The 21644-nt window shown below is 39.4% G+C and overlaps 1 protein-coding gene and 1 long non-coding RNA gene across 5 annotated transcripts in view; one reads left to right on the top strand and one right to left on the bottom strand.

Annotated features, from left to right (window-relative positions):
* Positions 1-21644, top strand: part of LOC143863925 (uncharacterized) — a 48310-nt gene that overhangs the window by 3585 nt on the left and 23081 nt on the right. The window lies entirely within an intron of this gene.
* The window catches only part of LOC143863989 (secoisolariciresinol dehydrogenase-like), a 38632-nt gene continuing 19627 nt past the window's right edge, over positions 2640-21644 (bottom strand). The window contains exons 3-4 of the mRNA XM_077374800.1: positions 11644-11654; positions 2640-3262 (exon numbers count right to left, since the gene is read on the bottom strand). Of these exons, the coding sequence (XP_077230915.1) occupies positions 2761-3262; positions 11644-11654 (513 nt within the window). The 3' untranslated portion in view covers positions 2640-2760. The remainder of the gene's footprint in view (positions 3263-11643; positions 11655-21644) is intronic.

Here is a 21644-nt window from a genome sequence, read left to right as displayed (position 1 = left end):
CTCTATGTTACTATAATATAAAATTATTTTGTCATTTTAAATTATTCTTAACATCAGTTTCTTTAGGATCATTTTTCTGACTGATTTGCTTAGGAATTTCGAGGAAATGCATTTCACAACGGACTTTATATTTCTCATTGTTTCTTTAGGATCATTTTTTTGACTTTTTTTTAACAAAGGCACCTATTCAACCCACATATTTTCAATCATACCCCCTCCTTTATACTTTTTAACAAAGGCACCCATTAAAGCCACATAATTTCAATCTTACCCCCCTCCTTTATGCTTTGTTAATAAAAAAAATCTATAGGGTGATCTTAACCATCCGATTTAAGAGGAACGACATATTATGAAAATCTCTATAGATGGGAGGGCTAGGATCAGCCTATGGAAATGATTTTTGGGGCACAACCTATTTATGGTGTGTTCTATCACATGAACGGTTTGGATCAACCTATGATGTGATGTGGTCCGTACAATTCTTTGTCGGCCCGTGCATCGCTTTTTTTTCTAGTATATATATATATATATATATATATATATATATATATATATATAGAGAGAGAGAGAGAGAGAGAGAGAGAGAGAGAGAGAGTAGTTGGCCAACCGTGCGATGTATGGGTTAGAGGTTACTAGATTGGAAAGAAACCCATAGAAAGTGAAAACTGATCGAGAAGTTAGTAGGGTGCAACTCAGGTCGGGTTGAGGCCAACCCTAACCGAACCCGAGCCTAACCCTATAACTCGACCCGACCCGAGCCCAACCCGAATAGAAAAAAAAAACTGTGAATCTGCTGCTTTTTTCCCAAGAAACATATGGCATAAGAAAGATAAAAGTTACCATGAACGGAAAAAAAAAACTAGTAGCTATAGATCCATAGCTTGTAGAAAAAAAATCTTGAAAATAACGAAGGGAGATAGGACGAAGAAAAATAGGAAAAGAAAAAAAATCAAACCCAACCTGTGTTTAAAAACGCGGATGTGATGCGGAACGCTGCCGAATAAAATCCTTGTCGACTCAGCACGGACGCGGCCAATAACGCGGTTGACGCGGTCAAGTCAGATGAGTTGTAATTTTTAAATGAATAAAATAGAAAAATGGAAACCAAGTAGGGCACACCAAATGAATGGTAAAGATCATCTTACCGTGTGGGAGCCCATTAATTTTTTAAATTCAAAAAGACAAGATGATGTAGTGAAAATATAAAACTCGGGCTGTGCTAATATCATTTTCCTAGATTTAAAATATTAATTTTTAGATATTAATTGTTTAACTATTAATTGTTGGTACTTTGGCTATGATATTCACACTACCATTCTTTAATAATGAGACAGACTCACCTTGTCTTTTATTATTTAAGCAGCTGTCAAAAGGTATTACAATTTCCAAGAAGCCTCAACAGCTCATTGATTATAGAATAAGACAATGTGAGTTTGTATTGAAGACAAGCATCCTAAAAAAAAATATGAAAATAGAGGTTATATCTCTATCTACATGCATAACTGTAGAGACAGCCAAAACGAAGCACTCTTTTGTGAACAACTGTACATAAAAGAGGTACTCTTTTGTGAACTATATTACTGGAAAAAAACTAGTGACAACTTCCTAAAGCTGAACGTCGATGGTGTAGCTAGCGAAAAAACCAGGTATTGCTAGAAGGGCGGGTATTATTTGAGATAATAACAATAGAGTAAGAATTGCTTTCTCTCATTCCTATGATGTGAATTCTAATATGCTGGTTGAAGCTAATGCTATGAGAGATGGTCTCTACTACTTTGATGCTTTAGGGATTAATAGAATTTGGATTGAATTTCATAGTCTTGTCATTGTCAACATCATCAAAGGTAAAAACAGAACACCATCTCTCATAGGACTAGGTTTTTCTCCAAGAACCCTTTAAAAAACATAGATATTGGATTCTTCTTCCTTCTTTCTTACGCTTAGCAAAGACTTCAATCTTTAATGCATTAGGGTTCCAAACCCTCTTCATTTCTTTTCCCCAAGAAAAACCCTAAGAGATCACATGAGAAAAGCTCGTTTTCACTATTTTATTCTCTCCTCTCTCCATCTTGTTTTCCCTCTTTTTTTTCATTCTTTCAATCGAACTACACCACCGACTCTTTCTGTTTTTTAATTAAGAGATGAGGGGTTGTGGGCCCACAACATGGGGATGGACCCCACAACAAATACGAGAGGATATTGATACGGCCCAAATATTTGTATTTTCCCCTTCACTGGCTTGGGACCATGGTTTCAAATTTCGGTTTCGGCAAAATTTTGGGTCTTAGCCGAAATCCCGAAATTTTAGTAAAGACGGACGAAATGTTGATTTTTTTGGCAAAAATTTCTGTAATTTCGGCTGAAATTTGTGAAAGGAATAAAAAAATAATATTTTTGTTAAAGTATAAAAGATAAATAACGCCATTCTCCAACAGCTTAAGCTTTTGGAGAAGTTGGTAAGTCAACAATTTTTATTCAAATTTCGCTAAAATTGACGAAATTTCTTAAATTTTGGCCGAACCCAACATTTGGTACATGTCGCCAATTTCGGTTTCGGAACGTTTCCGAAATTTCGGATTTCGGTCCAAATTTAAAACCATGCTTGCGACACAGTATTGAAATAAAATTTAAAATAATTTTCTTTACTAACAAGGCCAATTTTTTATTGAATTCATAGAGGCCCTAAAATAAAATGAACAAGTGGAGGATAGGAACAATATCATTAGATAGATTGGCAATCGGTGAAAGCTCATGGCAACATCAAGAAGCAGAAAAATGCATAGCAAACATTGGATTGACAATGGTGTAACCACCATCAACTACAAGGTTGTGACCACTCACATACTTGGATTCATCACTTCCCAAATAGAGAGCAGCATTAGCAATGTCTTCTGCTTTAAGATAGACCCCCTTAAGATTAGCAGGACCCTCCATTGCCTTCTCAAGCTCTTCACCCTTTGCGGTAAATAATTTCTCAGTCAAAGGGGTTACAAGACCATAAGGAGAAACACAATTTACTCTAACACCAAACTGCCCGAGCTCAATGGCCGCGTTCTTCGTGAGCCCCACCAGCGCGTGCTTTGAACTTGTGTAGGCATTAGTGCTGATCCCACCTAAGACAGAAGCAATACTAGCTGTACTAATTATGCTGCCGCGGTGAGCTGGGATCATGACCCGTGCAGCATGCTTGATGCCCAAGAAGGCCCCTGTTAGATTCAGGCTAAGTACTCTTTCAAAATCCGCCTTCTCAATGTTAATAATGCTTTGCTTGTACGCGTTTGTAGACTCCCCATTTTGACCGGACCCAAATTCGTAGTGTTGATGTGAAACCTTGTCAAATCAGTGAGCTGGGGTCCCAAATTGAACCCTAGGGTAGCTTAAGGTCTCTCGTAGGTCTCCGTAAAATTTCATCGAGATCCGGGCGCGTTTGCTCAGTGAACGAGCCAGGAGAATGAGCACAATGCGAATCCAAAAGGAGGGTGATTCATCTGAAAAGGGGGGCTGCCCATGAAAAAAAAGGGAGGTAAATATATCATTTATGTGTAAAGGGGGGTGCATAATTTCGTCCGAGCCGCGCTTGATTCGCGCGCCCATCAACATTTGTGCGCCCATCAAATGGGTAGTGCGGATATCAGCGCCCTTATTTTTAATATAAAAAAAAAATCGCGAAGAACAGAGGGGAGGAGGAGAGATTTCCCATTTTCGTTGAAAATTTGGAAAGAGAGGAAGAACGAAAAAAAAATTGGAAAAGGGGTTTTCCATTTTTTTTTTCTTCCCCGATCTCCTTGCCGGAGCTCCGTTTCAAATCCCACCACCACCTCCACTTCTTCTTCTTCTTCTATTTCCTCCACCGCCACCTCTCCCACCTCCAAGCTCTGGCCGATCATGGCTAGATTCCAGGATCTGAGATCTGAAATCTCAGATCTGAAATTTGAAATCTCAGATCTGAGATCTGAGATCTGAGAAGAGAGAGAGAGAGAGAGAGAGAGAGAGAGAGAGAGAGAGCTCGCCGGCCATCTCCTTTTCTCCGGCCCCACCATCTTCTCCCCTACCGGAATCCGGTAATCCCATCACCGCCGGCCACCACAAGCCACCGGAATCTAAGCCGTCACCATTTCCAACCTCCATCTGCAACCTCTACCATCACCAGCCACCTCCGACCACCAGCAACCCCACCTTCTTCTTCTCTGCAAAACCCCAAAACCCCAAACCCCTTTCATTTTCCCCTAAGATCTGTTGCTACCTCCGATCCAATCCCCACCACCCGATCCTATCTCCACCACCACTAGCTACCCCTTCATCCATCTCAGCCACCAAAGCTCCTCCGCTACCACCCCATCTCACCCCTTTCCCATTACCACCACCGGTCAACACCACCCTCTTTTTCTTTTTCTTCTTCCGATTTCTACTTCTACCACCATTAGCCGTCGGTCACCTCCACCCCCATTTTCTCCTACCAAATTGTTGGAATCCGGTGAACCGCCCCCTTTCTCCGATGAAGGCTCATTAGCCATTTGCGCTTGGTGCCAACAAACCAGGTTAGGCCGATGTTCTGCATTCTTTTTTTTTATTTTCTGTCTTTCCATCCCAGCATGTGTAATTTTTGGCATTGATTGGTCATGCAATTTTGCTTTTCTTTTGGGAAGGCTGGAAGCTCCTGGTTGCCTATACAAAATTGTTCTGTATTCTGTTGTGATATTTTTGTTTTCATTTCGCTTCCACTATTGGGTATCTGTTCCCATGGTAACCAGGAGTCCCTTTTATTTTGTTGGTGAAATTTTGTCGGCTATTTGACACTCTTGTATAATTCAGTTACACTTTGGTCATTCCAACACACGGCAAATTGAACAATATTCTGGTTCCACAGAGGCTGCTGTCATGTTCTTACGCAAGTGCCTCTCTGTTTTTTTTTGTTTGTTTTCCTAGAGAGCAATGTATCCAGAACAGTATGTGTAATCAAGTTTAAAATACTATTAGCTTTCCTAAAAAAATAAACTGCTTTATCAATCTTTTCTTTTCCAACTTTGTTATGTTTCCTTTTCTTGTTGCTTATTGATTGTGCCCTTCTATCTTCTCTAAAGTTTTATATCTAGCACAGTTTTGTCTGTTCCGGGGCATTGATTCTAGGGCAATGATAAGGTTACTTGGAGCCCATCTTTGTGTTTTGCAGCTCACTATTTTTTTTGCATCAAAATTTATAAAAATCAGAAATATCATTTGATGCATTTGTATAATCTGTTAAAAATTTTAATATTCTTCTCTTGTACTAAGCTTTGAGTTAGGGTTTGAAGACGGTAATAAATGGTGTTCAGGTGAGATTATCTCAAAGCTTATTATACCCATTCCTTTTTATTTTAAATTGTTTAGGGAAGAAGGAGATAAGATGACTACTCTATTCGATATTATCGACATGAGTACTGTCTGATCTCAAGGCAGGATTAGAAATATTATCATGTGTATTATGATATCAGATGATTACTTTAGCATCATCTGATTTCATCCCCATATTGGGGTGGTGTTTGTGGTTGGTTTTGAAGTGTTTGATATTGTTTTTACTTCATTAGGCTACCCAGCGGCTGGTCTGGGCTAATTAATTCCCTTTTAAATAAATTGTTTAATGGAAGAAGGAAATCAGATGATTTGCACTATTCGATGTCCTTGACACGAATATCGTCTGATTTCAAGGCGGTTTGTAAAAATATTATATGTGTAGGAAATCAGATGATTACTTTGGCATCATCTGATTTCATTGGAGTCCCCGTATTGGGGTTTGTGGTTGGCTTTGGAGTGTTTAGTATTGTTTTACTTCATTAGGCTACCCAGCGGCTGGTCTGGGATAATTAATGTTGTTTATCATGCTATGATTGCTATTATTATTGTTTATCATTTTTGGCTTAACCTCAAGAAGGTTGCTTTGATTTTGATAAATGGTGTACCTATAGGAGGCATGCCTTGCCTCATTTAGAGAGCCTTTGAATCATTCGTTTGTGTGGTGATGTTATCGGGGGAGTCTTTGACTCATTTGATCTTTATTGATGTTATTAGGGAGTCATCTGTCTTGGCTTTGTAAGTAATTAGCCTTTAGAAGGCCTGCTTGGCCTCATTTGTAGAATCCTCTTTGAGGTTGCACCTCAATTATACCTCTGTTAATTAGAGACCAATTTGGTCAATTAGTTGTCTTAGCCTTGCTTACCCCTTGCAAGGGCAATGATAAGGTTAGTTGGAGCCCATCTTTGTGTGTGTTTGGGAGACCCACCCGGTCTCATTCTCTCGCTAGTTCTCCTCTTTGTGCGTCGTTTGGTTTTTGGGAGAACACCCTACTCGGCTTGGCTTCATACTCCTACCCTTATGGGGTACTGGGCGCACATTTGTTGCACCCTAGGGCTAAGTAGCTATCCGGCCTGGCTGGGTGTTTTACCTCTGCCAAATGTGCACAAATTCTTATTCCTTTTTTACTTGTGAGCTTCTCCTTATTCGATAGTCCATTCCCATAGGAGTCAGCCCTTGATTAGAGAGTCTTTGACTCATTGATCCTTTAGATGGTGTTATTAGAGAGTCTTTGACTCATTCGCCTTTTAGGTGGTGTTATAGGAGAGTCTTTGACTCATTTGCCTTTTAGGTGATGTTATAGGAGAGTCTTTGACTGTTTGTCTTTCAGGTGGTGTTATTAAAGAGTTTTTGACTCAATCTTTCTCTTATTGGTTTTTCTAGAGAGTCTTTGACTCATTTATCTTTTAGTTGGTATTAGTGGAGTCTTTGACTCGTGTTCCTTTTCTTTTAGAGAGTCTTTGACTCATTTATCCTTTAGTTGGTGTTTTTTGGAGTCTTTGACTCGTATTTCCATTTCTTTTGGAGAGTCTTTGACTCATTTATCCTTTAGTTCGTGTTTTAGAGTCTTTGACTCGCATTCCTTTTCTTTTAGAGTCTTTGACTCATTTATCCTTGTAGACACCCCATTTTGCTCTACCTTAATCGATAAAGAAATTAGGGTTTGTTTTCCGTCGGTTTTCCAATGTCTTTCTTTCCCGCATCCGTTTGTTACATTTCTAAATATTTTTGGTCGTTTCCGTCGTGTTTCGTATTTTCCCGCTAAATGTTGAGAAGGATTATTCAGAAAAATCTAAACCAGAGAGAATTGGGACCCGTTTGGTGGGCCCGCATTGGGTGCTTCGATTAAATTTGGATCGAGAAAGTTGGACCCATTTGGTGGGGCCGCATGATGCATTTTGATTAAATTTGGACTCGTTTGGTGGGCCCGCATTGAACATTTGTTTAAAATCGAATCAACCGAGGGCCCACATTGTGGGGCCCGCGTTGTGGGGCCTCAGTGGGGCCTCTTGTGAGGCCTCTTATGAAGAGCAATGATGGTAGCTCTCCACTAAGAAACATGATGGGCCCTCCACTAAGAACAATAATGATGGATTCTCCACTAAGAAACATGATGGGCCCTCCACTAAGAGCAATAATGATGGACTCTCCACTAAGAAACATGATGGGCCCTCCACTAAGAGCAATAATGATGGACTCTCCACTAAGAAACATGATGGGCCCTCCACTAAGAGCAATAATGATGGACTCTCCACTAAGAAACATGATGGGCCCTCCACTAAGAACAATAATGATGGATTCTCCACTAAGAGGGACAACATGATGAGCTCTCCACCAACATATCTCTCTCTCTCTCTCTTTCTCTCCCTATATATATCTCCCTTCCCATCCATAGGAAGAGGAGAAAAAAAAAAGAAATTTATCTTCCATTATCTCTTTCTCTTCCATTATCTCTTCCAACCACTCCCTCCATCATTTTCTCTAAGATATTCTTCTTCCATTAATCTTTTCAAATCCCTCCCCAATCCCTCCCTCTAAGAGAAAGCGAAAGACGGCGGATCGGATCGGCGGCGGCAAGATCTTCACCACAGAGAAAGCGAAAGACGGCGGATCGGATCGGCGGCGGCAAGATCTTCACTACAGGTAGGTGCATTGTTCTCGAAATATTTCCGTATTTTTCCGAATTATTCTGATTTTTTCCGCAAATTGTGTTTTAAAAATGGAAAACTCTTCAAAAAACATCTTTTGATGAAGAAAAATTAAATTATATACCAAACAGATTCTAAAATTAATGAAATTTCGTGGGAAAATAATATGTTACTGATTCATTTTACCATGAATTTTTAAAGATTTTTGGAGTTTATTTGGTATATTATTTAATATTTTCTTTGAAACTTATCAGATTTTAGGAGAATTTTTACTAACATCAGATCATCATTAAAATTCATAAAAGTTTTACAGTAGTCTTATCTTCCATATTACTTGTTACTGTAAAATTTTCGTGTGATTTGAATCTGTTTTAATATGGGATGTAGTGTTAATTTATAATCTGGTCTGGAAATTGTAAAATCCGAAATTGGTAGTAAATAATTTCTAAAATTCATGAAAATCTCACTGCATGCTATTTTGATTCATATAGTATTTCTGTAGAAATTTCATAGAATTTAGAGTTATATTTCTACTAGTTTATGTGTTAATTGTGCAATCTGGACATTTAATGGTTTAATCAAGATTAAATGTGAATTTAATGTAAAAATATGTAAAACTCATCCTGTAAGCTACATACATTTTCATCTTGCTGCTGTAGAAATTTCAAATCATTTCGAATTTATTTGCAACAATTTCACTTGTAAAACCGCTCATATGCTTAAAATTGATAAAATCCATGGAAAATTCGAAATTAATTGAAAATCATATAAAAATTCCTAAAGAACTTTAAAATTCTGTCACATGTTCACTCCTTAATCCATTGAAACAGAAATTTTAGGATCTTTAGATTTTCCTGGAAAAATGGCCAGTGCATCCATAATCGTATCCCAATTGCAACTTGATCTTTGACAATTTGAATATTTAAGTTATAGCATGTTGTTGGCTCCGAGGTTATTGTCCACGGAAATCCTGAGATTCTGCCAGGCAATAAGATGCTATAACCTAAGTATTAAATTGCACAAGGAAAGAGCGCACGATTCCCTCATTTGGATGCCATTCAAGGCCGAAATTGGTGAACCCTAGAACCATTGGTAATCCTTAAATGTCTAGAAACTGAAAATCTTCGAAATCTGAAACTCATTAACCTCGAGAACTTAAATCGATTTATCTTGTGTCTTTCGGAACCATTGGATTATGGTTTCCAATCTAAGAACCATTAGAGCCCAATTTAGGAACACTGGTGTCGTGCCGTGTCCTAGGTTTTAGGGAGTCCTAGAGTTAGGAGTCCAGCCTCATCACGGACGCTTGCTATGAATAGCAACCGTACCATAGATCTAGTTACACTAGTCGCCCAATCTTTCCTTAAGACAAGCCTAGTAAACTAGGATGTAGGCAAACCTGCATTAGTCTAAGGAACAACTTGCATTTAGATAAGAATCATACAGCATCTTAGATGAAATCCTAAGATAATAAAATCCTCAACTTGAATTAAAGAACTACTTTTAAAACTGTTGAAACAGTCAAATCCGTCTAAGTCGGTGTCCTAGTTGAGTTAGGCATAAGTAGCTTGGCTTAGGTGCACCGAACTACGTCGACTCTGATCCCAGTGAGGCTTGGGTACGTAGGCAGCTTGGATGTCTGATGGCATACCACCCGCGAGTCGGCACCACAACAAATTGTGGTGTTTTGTATATTAATTTTCTTGTAAATACTTAATCAAATCAGTTAGGGTTTTCCATGAAATTAGAATTCTAGGAGAACTTTCACTTAGAATGAATCCAGACAAATTAATAAATCAAGATACACATCTAGGATTCACATTGAAATTAGATCATAGGATGCATGTCACTTAGTTCGCACAATAACATAGAGTTGAATGAGCCATTTAAAATAAATTTAAAAGAGTTAGCTTTTGGAATCGAAGACCGATTATCGGGCAAGAATGGTGCATGTGGTGGATAACTCCCCATACCTTCCATTCTCGTAACCAGGTAGCGAGTCTAGATTTCTGGTTAATTATGAGTCCTAGATCCCACATCTAGGTGGCGACTCTGTCAATCTCTTTCGTGTGGAATTCGGATTGCCTTAGTGATCCCAAGTTCACAGGAAAGACGAATTCAAATCAACAAATAAAATGCACACGCCAATCGCGTGGGAACGAGAGACCAAGAGAGAGCGCGCGGCGGCTCGCGCCCCACGCCCCTCTCGCGGGATCATGTCCCACAGTCTGGCGACTCTGCTGGGGACCACCTAACTTCATTAAAATTTCAAAAGATAATTCATTTGAATTTAATTTAACTGGCTCATAAAAACTCTATACTTGTTAGATTAGTTTGTCTCGTTTTATTTTCTCATCATATTTTACTCGAACTTAATTTAACAAAACCTGAAGGCATCATAGATTGCGCGAACTTATTGCACACACTTACATCACTTGCATCTAAACCCTTGCATTTCACATGCACACACGTCCTATTTTAGGAACCCGGAGTGTTATCTAGCATGGTTGACTGGGATTTCATCACCTGGTGCCTCTGTGCTAGAGAAGCATTCCACCCTTAGCCTAGTACCTTTATGGTGCGTAAACGGATCTCTTGTTCACGTACTGATACGCCGGACACTGGTACAGTATATCGAACATGGATTCGCGCTAAGGGGACTCTTGGCCTTACCCCTAGATTAACCCACACATGCATGCAGTATACGAACACATGTGCACCACATGTGTGAGCCTAGTTTAGGATATCTTACCCATTTGTGTCTAGATTAGGCCGTAGTCCATCTTCCAATGGCTACGATCGGTCCTAGGTACACAAACAACGTCATGAGTCGAGATCCTCTCTCCACTCCGCTAGATTAGGATTAGGGTTGATGCCTTCAGGTAACACTGTTAAAATGTGCGAAGACTAAAAACTTTTCCTTTGGGGTTAGGATATAAATCCCATCATTTCCAAAGATCTCATAGGATTAGTTATTCTTGATCTACCCGTTGAAAGTAATCCTATGCAATCTCACATTTTGATCATGTGTCTATCATTCGTCTCTTGTGGGATTCGATTGTGTCTTCATTGGCGGAAATTGTGTCTCAATCATTTGATCGTGCAATCTTGATGATCCAATCTTGCCTGTACCCTTGATCTCTTCCTCCTCTAGGGGCTACCTTTTTCAAGAATATTTCTGCTAAATCCTTCAGAGTTTACTCTCATAATCCTTGAACTAAGGGCATTCCCCTCATCATTTGGATTCATTCTATTGTCCCAATTACTTGCTTAAATGTGTAATATTTTTCAGTCATTGAGAAGAAACACTCCATGAATGTCAAGCTCATATACCTCGTGTTCATTATTTCCATGACAGGGCACTAAACACCATAGCTAACCCTACTATTCCTTGGGTTCGGATCTCTTCTCGATTGCAGAGGAAATCTGTCTCCCCGCCACCTTCTCTGAGGACCCCAGCATCTCCTTCTTTCCCATCCTCATCCTCCCCAATGGCAGAAAACCAGAACAGTAGTCTTCCACCCGCTGCTATTACCGATACTCTCACCTTGATTCTCCGGCAGCTTCAAGAACTCAAAGAAGAGAACCAAGTTATCAAGGCCCAGCTTTCTGAAAAGTTGGGGCCATCGTTGTCCAAAGATAAAGGGTCCATGCACCATACAGTTACTTCAGCCGCACCTGCCCAGCCAGTGTTCATTCCTATCCCTGACAAAACTGAAGAAGATTTTGAAAAAGAGCAGTACAGCGAAGATCGCAGCAGGCCTTCTCAGTCCATGGTTGATAAAGTAGTTATGGAGAAATTAGAAAGTCTTACCAGGAAGGTTCAGGACATTCAGTTTCAGGACCAGGGTGGTTTCAATCCAAGTGACCTCACACTGTTCCCAGAAATCCGTCTCCCAGCCAATTTTCAAATGCCGGACTTTGATAAATATGATGGTGTGGGTTGTCCAATCACACATTTGCAAATGTTCACCATCATGTGTCAGCCTCAAGGCTTATCTTCTGAGCAAATGGCTCAATTGTTCCCGGTTTCCCTAACCAAGGTTGCCAGGAGGTGGTTCATGGTCTTGGACAAGACTCGTTACAGGACATGGAAGGATATCGGCGAGCAGTTCATCAGGCAATTCAAATATGATGACGGGACAGAAATCACCAGAAAGGATTTGGAAAGGACAAAGCAAGACTTGAGGGAATCCTTTCTGACCTTTGTGAAAAGATGGAGGAGAATAGCAGCTCAGATGATGGAGCGCCCTTCTGAGGAAGAGCAGGTCCAAATAATCATGAAAAATATTTCCCCCCAGCTCCAGTATCACATGTCGTTGCAGTATTATCCGGACTTCAAACACTTTATCGTGGCAGGCACCCAAATAGAGGAGGCTATGGCTCAAGGTGTGTTCAACCGAAGTAACCCGAATACCAAAGAATTCAGGAAGCCTCCATCAGCTGAAATTAATAACCTTTCCCGCTCCAAGCCTCAGCCTTCAAAACCTCAGAACCCCATGGTGATGGGTTATACCCAACCTGCTGTCACACCTCGGCCACAGGCCCAGACAGAATTTACCCCTCTCCCCCTTCCACCATCTGAGATACTCAAGGAGTGTTTAGCCTCAGGTCGCATGATCCTACCCGACATTAGGGCTCTTCCTAATCCTTTACCAGCAAATTGGCGAACAGATCAACACTGCGAATACCATAGAAATTCTGGCCATCTCACTGATAATTGCATTGCCCTAAAATTCAGAATCCAGAGGTTGCTCGACAATAAAAGCCTTGTGTTTGAGCCAAGTCCCGTTGCTACCAATAACCCATTACCGAATCATGCAGTACTGCCGCCAGCCGTTCGCAATGCTTAAATAACTGAAGGCTCAAAGGGGCACAGGTCCGGTTGCAATGAAAAGAATCAGAAGTTGAAAGTACCATTTATGAGCCAGCTTTCGCCGAGCCTCCAAAGCTAGACAGTTGCAGCAGTTAAAGTTTTAGTCATTTACTATTTTATGTTGAGTCAGTCACCATGGTCAGTACAATTGTTGAGTCCGGTTTTACAGTTCAAGGTTAATGCCTAGTCCAGGCAAGTTATCGTTTGCTTTTCTCTTTATTCAGAGTTGTGAATCCTGAGCATGTTCAGGATAGGTCGTCAGATGTAATAGCCTTTCCTTTAAATAAAATTTCAAGTTTCAATAGTTCACTTGTGTCTGTTTCTTAAGTATGCTTCTGATCTTAAAGTAAGACTCCCTCCTCAAATGAGGACAAAATTGGCGAAACTCCACTTGAGTCACAACAATTACTTGAACAAGAGGAGGAGCGCCAATCTCAGCCTTTCAAAGATGAAATTAAAGTGGTAAACACTGGCACTGAAACCTTGATCCAGTAAATGCCGATTGAAAATACATTACCCTCTGAAAAGTGTGAAGAATTGGTAAACCCATTTTGAGGATAAAAAGATGGTCCGGTAAGTGTTACCATTAATGCCAAGAGAAAGACCCAGATAGAAGGTTCAAGAAAGAATGAAGTGAATATCATATGCTATGCAAGGGGCATGGAGTGGAAACAACTTTCATATTTCCAATCAATGACCTTGGTTCTCAAATTCATAACATGAAGCCATCAAATTCGAGATAAGAAGTTCAAGAGCAAGCATTGAAAAGTGATCATCAGATATCAAGAGTTACAAATCCATAGATGGAGGATGTCGAAGAACAAGTTTCGCTCTATGAAAGTCGAAGGCACGTATTAGAATCTTGAAAGAAGAAGATTTATTATATCTTACCTGGAAATGCCGTCAAGCTCCGTGAAAAAAAAAAATAAAAAAATAAATAATCAGTACCAGAGGGACTCTAGTAACCTAGATCGATTCTCAATCTGAACATCGGAAGGCCTCCTTTGGCCGAATAAATCCCAAAATCAGAACCCAAGGTCAAAAGAATACCGGTTTGCAAACCCTTCGAGCCTGAATAAAATTTTCTTGAAAACCCATCAAACTAGGGGCATTCCCCCGAACTACGCGAGACCTGATCCTTACACTGGGGTACGTAGGCAGCTCGGTTAAACTGAGTTCGGTCAATTCAAAAAAGAAAAGCAATTCAATCAATCCAAAAAAAAAAAAATTCAATCCTTTCAGAAAAAAAAAGGGGACAAGTTCCTAAAGAAGAGAAGTCAATTATTCCAGAAAGAAGAAAAAAAAAGAAAAATCAATAAACTTTCGAACAATTTATCTTCAAACTAGGGGCATTCGCCCTGAACTATACACGACCTGATTCCTACCTTGGGATATGTAGGCAACCTATTCACAGGTTCGGTCGAAATCTTTGTTGAACCTTAAGCCATTCTTTGAAAAGCCCTATCCTACCTATAAAGTCCTTCCGGTGTTCAGAACTAATGATCTAGGTCCCGAAAAAAAAAAAAAAATGATGATGAATAAAAAAAAATGGAGTTTGAAGATCTGCTAGACTGAAAACCTGAAAGGGCGGTTTAGGCAAAATTTAAGATCATTCCCCTGTTAAGTTGAAAACCCGAAAGGGCGGCTTAGGCAAAAGCTAAGGGGATAGCCTGCTGAATCGAAAACCTAGAAAGACGGTTCAGGCAAAAGTTAAGGCTACCACGGTCCGCCAAGTTAAAAACCCTGAGAGGTGACTTGGCCACGGTAAGAGAATCATTATAAGAAGGCTACAGCCAGTATCAAGACTGAAGATCAACTGAAGTTCAAGCAAATTTATAAGAAGGTTACAGCCGGTATCAGGACTGAAGATCAATTGAAGTTCAAACAAATTCAAGTGACATCCTCAAAACTGGGGGCATTGGAGCTAAGCAATCCTAGGAGTTGTAATTAAATCATTGAGGCATTACTGTTTTAAGGAAAAAGTCCAGTGTTTACCAATTGAAAAAAATATTCCTTGAAAGGATAGACTTACCAAATAAAACGTTAACTAAGTCAGAAGCATTACTGTGTCTGTCAGTGTAGTTAATCAATCGTTGTTATTCTATGTTCACTCCTTTAGAGCTCCTCAATCCTTTGAGTAGTGCCTTTTATCTAAGTTTTCTATTTAAAAAGAGTCAATCGTCATCCATATGTCCAAATGATGCAACTGTCTCGGTGAAGGAGGCCCGGCCTCGTCAGCTCCCTGCGATTGTACCTGAAAAAGTTCGAGAATCTAGTCAAACAGCTATATTTCAAAGATGATCAACTCAGAAGAATTCAGAAGTAGAAACATCAGAAAGCCCAGCTTCCGTAAAAAGATCATACCCCAGGAAGGCATCTTAAGCTTGGAAGAGCCTCAGATGCAATGATGGTCGAGCCAATTTCTCAGAAAGATGAACCGTTAAAATTCAGAATTTCCTTCCAGTTAGTTAAATACTTTCCTGGTCAAGAAATGTTTATCTAAACACCTATCAAGAGGCAAGTCCCACTTTTCCATGATTATATCCAAGAGAGCCGTTGTTCTAGATTACCAATTTCAAGTGTCTTGTTCAAGGTTTCAGTCATCCAAATCCCCAAAGACAAGACCAGCAGTCTCTTTGAGAAAAATCTTGTTGAAGTTTCATAAAAGTGTTTCTAATCCATTCTTGTTAGTAATGGTTCTTCGGTTTGCCGTTTCATCATTCGTCAAAGTCCTAGTTTCCGATATCTTTGTCAGGCACGATCTATAACATCCTCGATTTCATTAAGTTCAAAAAAATCAAAAATTCATCAAATCCAATCCTATGTCAAATTCAAGTTCATGAAAAATCTCTAAATTCTTCGTTATTGAATTCATCAATCAAAGCTATCTTGTTTCTTTGAGCCTGTTTGTGAACGGTGCCTCTTTTCTCGAGTCCATTTGTAAATGGTCTCGTCTTCTCCTTGAACCCGTTTGTGAACGGTGTCTCATTTTTCTGAGTCCATTTACGGTCTCATGTCCTCCTTGAGCCCGTTTGTGGACGGTGCCTTATTTCTGAAAAATCAAAAATTCATCAAATCCAATCTTATGTCAAATTCAAGTTCATGAAAAAACTCTAAATTCTTCGTTGTTGAGTTCATCAATCAAAGCTATCTTGTTTCTTTGAGCCCGTTTGTGAACGGTGCCTCATTTCTCGAGTCCATTTGTAAATGGTCCCGTCTTCTCCTTAAGCCCGTTTGTGAACGGTACTTCATTTTCTGAGTCTATTTGTGAATGGTCTCATGTCCTCCTTGAGCCCGTTTGTGGACGCTGCCTTATTTCTGAAAAATCAAAAATTCATCAAATCCAATCCTACGTCAAATTCAAGTTTATGAAAAATCTCTAAATTCTTCGTGGTTGAAGCTATCTTGTTTCTTTGAGCCCATTTGTGAACGGTGCCTCATTTCTCGAGTCCATTTATGAATGGTCTCATGTTCTCCTAGAGCCCGTTTGTGAACGGTGCCTCGTTTCTCGAGTCCATTTGTAAATGGTCTCGTCTTCTCCTTGAACCCGTTTGTGAACGGTGTCTCATTTTTCTGAGTCCATTTACGGTCTCATGTCCTCCTTGAGCCCGTTTGTGGACGGTGCCTTATTTCTGAAAAATCAAAAATTCATCAAATCCAATCCTATGTCAAATTCAAGTTCATGAAAAAACTCTAAATTCTTCGTTGTTGAGTTCATCAATCAAAGCTATCTTGTTTCTTTGAGCCCGTTTGTGAACGGTGCCTCATTTCTCGAGTCCATTTGTAAATGGTCCCGTCTTCTCCTTAAGCCCGTTTGTGAACGGTACTTCATTTTCTGAGTCTATTTGTGAATGGTCTCATGTCCTCCTTGAGCCCGTTTGTGGACGCTGCCTTATTTCTGAAAAATCAAAAATTCATCAAATCCAATCCTACGTCAAATTCAAGTTTATGAAAAATCTCTAAATTCTTCGTGGTTGAAGCTATCTTGTTTCTTTGAGCCCATTTGTGAACGGTGCCTCATTTCTCGAGTCCATTTATGAATGGTCTCATGTTCTCCTAGAGCCCGTTTGTGAACGGTGCCTCGTTTCTCGAGTCCATTTGTGAATGGTCTCGTCTTCTCCTTAAGCCCGTTTGTGAACGGTACCTCATTTTCTGAGTCTATTTGTGAATGGTCTCATGTTCTCCTTGAGCCCGTTTGTGAACGGTGCCTCGTTTCTCGAGTCCATTTGTGAATGGTCCCGTGTTCTCTTTGAGCCCGTTTGTAAACGGTACCTCATTTTCTGAGTCCATTTGTGAATGGTCTCTTATCCTCCTTGAGCCCGCTTGTGAAAGATGTCTCATTTTCTTTTTAAAAAAAAAAAAAAAAAAAAAAAAACCGCTTGAGAACGATCTTTGTTCTTTCTGTTCGGAATCCATTCGAAAGTGGTATCTCATTCTCTCGTTGCCCGTTTGTGAACGGCACCGCATCAGGATTTCTTATTATGTTCTAATTCTAGGATTTCATTTAGGGCCTTGCATTAGGTAGTAAATGTTTGCGTCTAAGTTCCGTTTGTGTAGAGTCTTTTGTCGATTAAAGCTACGCAAAATGGCTCTGTCATTTTGACTTTGGTATTCGATGACTACGTCATCTCTACCAAAGAGGGGCATCTGTAGACACCCCATTTTGCTCTACCTTAATCGATAAAGAAATTAGGGTTTGTTTTCCGTCGGTTTTCCAATGTCTTTCTTTCCCGCATCCGTTTGTTACATTTCTAAATATTTTTGGTCGTTTCCGTCGTGTTTCGTATTTTCCCGCTAAATGTTGAGAAGGATTATTCAGAAAAATCTAAACCAGAGAGAATTGGGACCCGTTTGGTGGGCCCGCATTGGGTGCTTCGATTAAATTTGGATCGAGAAAGTTGGACCCATTTGGTGGGGCCGCATGATGCATTTTGATTAAATTTGGACTCGTTTGGTGGGCCCGCATTGAACATTTGTTTAAAATCGAATCAACCGAGGGCCCACATTGTGGGGCCCGCGTTGTGGGGCCTCAGTGGGGCCTCTTGTGAGGCCTCTTATGAAGAGCAATGATGGTAGCTCTCCACTAAGAAACATGATGGGCCCTCCACTAAGAACAATAATGATGGATTCTCCACTAAGAAACATGATGGGCCCTCCACTAAGAGCAATAATGATGGACTCTCCACTAAGAAACATGATGGGCCCTCCACTAAGAGCAATAATGATGGACTCTCCACTAAGAAACATGATGGGCCCTCCACTAAGAGCAATAATGATGGACTCTCCACTAAGAAACATGATGGGCCCTCCACTAAGAACAATAATGATGGATTCTCCACTAAGAGGGACAACATGATGAGCTCTCCACCAACATATCTCTCTCTCTCTCTCTTTCTCTCCCTATATATATCTCCCTTCCCATCCATAGGAAGAGGAGAAAAAAAAAAGAAATTTATCTTCCATTATCTCTTTCTCTTCCATTATCTCTTCCAACCACTCCCTCCATCATTTTCTCTAAGATATTCTTCTTCCATTAATCTTTTCAAATCCCTCCCCAATCCCTCCCTCTAAGAGAAAGCGAAAGACGGCGGATCGGATCGGCGGCGGCAAGATCTTCACCACAGAGAAAGCGAAAGACGGCGGATCGGATCGGCGGCGGCAAGATCTTCACTACAGGTAGGTGCATTGTTCTCGAAATATTTCCGTATTTTTCCGAATTATTCTGATTTTTTCCGCAAATTGTGTTTTAAAAATGGAAAACTCTTCAAAAAACATCTTTTGATGAAGAAAAATTAAATTATATACCAAACAGATTCTAAAATTAATGAAATTTCGTGGGAAAATAATATGTTACTGATTCATTTTACCATGAATTTTTAAAGATTTTTGGAGTTTATTTGGTATATTATTTAATATTTTCTTTGAAACTTATCAGATTTTAGGAGAATTTTTACTAACATCAGATCATCATTAAAATTCATAAAAGTTTTACAGTAGTCTTATCTTCCATATTACTTGTTACTGTAAAATTTTCGTGTGATTTGAATCTGTTTTAATATGGGATGTAGTGTTAATTTATAATCTGGTCTGGAAATTGTAAAATCCGAAATTGGTAGTAAATAATTTCTAAAATTCATGAAAATCTCACTGCATGCTATTTTGATTCATATAGTATTTCTGTAGAAATTTCATAGAATTTAGAGTTATATTTCTACTAGTTTATGTGTTAATTGTGCAATCTGGACATTTAATGGTTTAATCAAGATTAAATGTGAATTTAATGTAAAAATATGTAAAACTCATCCTGTAAGCTACATACATTTTCATCTTGCTGCTGTAGAAATTTCAAATCATTTCGAATTTATTTGCAACAATTTCACTTGTAAAACCGCTCATATGCTTAAAATTGATAAAATCCATGGAAAATTCGAAATTAATTGAAAATCATATAAAAATTCCTAAAGAACTTTAAAATTCTGTCACATGTTCACTCCTTAATCCATTGAAACAGAAATTTTAGGATCTTTAGATTTTCCTGGAAAAATGGCCAGTGCATCCATAATCGTATCCCAATTGCAACTTGATCTTTGACAATTTGAATATTTAAGTTATAGCATGTTGTTGGCTCCGAGGTTATTGTCCACGGAAATCCTGAGATTCTGCCAGGCAATAAGATGCTATAACCTAAGTATTAAATTGCACAAGGAAAGAGCGCACGATTCCCTCATTTGGATGCCATTCAAGGCCGAAATTGGTGAACCCTAGAACCATTGGTAATCCTTAAATGTCTAGAAACTGAAAATCTTCGAAATCTGAAACTCATTAACCTCGAGAACTTAAATCGATTTATCTTGTGTCTTTCGGAACCATTGGATTATGGTTTCCAATCTAAGAACCATTAGAGCCCAATTTAGGAACACTGGTGTCGTGCCGTGTCCTAGGTTTTAGGGAGTCCTAGAGTTAGGAGTCCAGCCTCATCACGGACGCTTGCTATGAATAGCAACCGTACCATAGATCTAGTTACACTAGTCGCCCAATCTTTCCTTAAGACAAGCCTAGTAAACTAGGATGTAGGCAAACCTGCATTAGTCTAAGGAACAACTTGCATTTAGATAAGAATCATACAGCATCTTAGATGAAATCCTAAGATAATAAAATCCTCAACTTGAATTAAAGAACTACTTTTAAAACTGTTGAAACAGTCAAATCCGTCTAAGTCGGTGTCCTAGTTGAGTTAGGCATAAGTAGCTTGGCTTAGGTGCACCGAACTACGTCGACTCTGATCCCAGTGAGGCTTGGGTACGTAGGCAGCTTGGATGTCTGATGGCATACCACCCGCGAGTCGGCACCACAACAAATTGTGGTGTTTTGTATATTAATTTTCTTGTAAATACTTAATCAAATCAGTTAGGGTTTTCCATGAAATTAGAATTCTAGGAGAACTTTCACTTAGAATGAATCCAGACAAATTAATAAATCAAGATACACATCTAGGATTCACATTGAAATTAGATCATAGGATGCATGTCACTTAGTTCGCACAATAACATAGAGTTGAATGAGCCATTTAAAATAAATTTAAAAGAGTTAGCTTTTGGAATCGAAGACCGATTATCGGGCAAGAATGGTGCATGTGGTGGATAACTCCCCATACCTTCCATTCTCGTAACCAGGTAGCGAGTCTAGATTTCTGGTTAATTATGAGTCCTAGATCCCACATCTAGGTGGCGACTCTGTCAATCTCTTTCGTGTGGAATTCGGATTGCCTTAGTGATCCCAAGTTCACAGGAAAGACGAATTCAAATCAACAAATAAAATGCACACGCCAATCGCGTGGGAACGAGAGACCAAGAGAGAGCGCGCGGCGGCTCGCGCCCCACGCCCCTCTCGCGGGATCATGTCCCACAATCCTTTAGTCGGTGTTATTGGAGTCGTTGACTCATGTTTTCATTTCTTTTAGAGAGTCTTGGACTCATTTATCCTTTAGTTGGTTGTTTTGGAGTCTTTGACTCGCGCTCCGTTTCTTTTAGAGAGTCTTTGACTCATTTATCCTTTAGTTGGTGTTTGTAGGAGTCTTTGACTCGTGTTTCCATTTCTTTCAGAGAGTCTTTGACTCACTTATCTTTTAGTTATTATTTTTGGGAGTCTTTGACTCATGTTTCCGTTTCTTTTAGAGAGTCTTTGACTCATTTATCCTTAGCTGGTGTTATTAGAGTCTTTGACTCGTGTTCCTTTTCTTTTAGAGAGTCTTTGACTCATTTGCAGTGTTATTGGAGTCTTTGACTCATTTATCATTTAGTTGCTTTTATTAGAGAGTCTTTGACTCATTTATCCTTCAGTTGCTCTTATTAGAGAGTCTTTGACTCGGTTGCTTCCTTTGTGCTGTTATTAGTGAGTCTTTGACTCATTTGCTCTTATAATGGTATTATTAGAGCATAGTTTCCCTTATTCACCCTACGGTTTGGCCCTAGGGTTTTGCTTTGTATATTCCCTCCGGTCTTTGGCCAAAAGGGTGAAAACATCAGAAATTTTAAAATCCATAAGCATTGAAATCATTAAAAATCTCAAAAACATTAGAAACTTAAAACATAAAAAATAGTTGATTTGCTGTAAGTGTTTGTTAGTTTGAGAGTTCGTTTCGAACTACGTTGACTTGATCCTCTTCCGAGGTACGTAGTGCAGCTTGGGATTTATATCCTAAGTCCAGCCAAATTTTTGTAAATAGCATTTTTTTAAAAATCTTTTGAATAAGCAACCTTTAAAACTTTGTTTTCAAAAGATCTTCCTCTAGA

Source organism: Tasmannia lanceolata, unplaced genomic scaffold (assembly GCF_043159265.1).
Source record: "Tasmannia lanceolata isolate RefF3 unplaced genomic scaffold, GAP_Taslan_0.1 ptg000044l, whole genome shotgun sequence".
Taxonomy (NCBI): Eukaryota; Viridiplantae; Streptophyta; class Magnoliopsida; order Canellales; family Winteraceae; genus Tasmannia; species Tasmannia lanceolata.
Note: the sequence above shows the minus strand (reverse complement) of the source record. Positions and strands in the feature narration are given on the sequence as shown.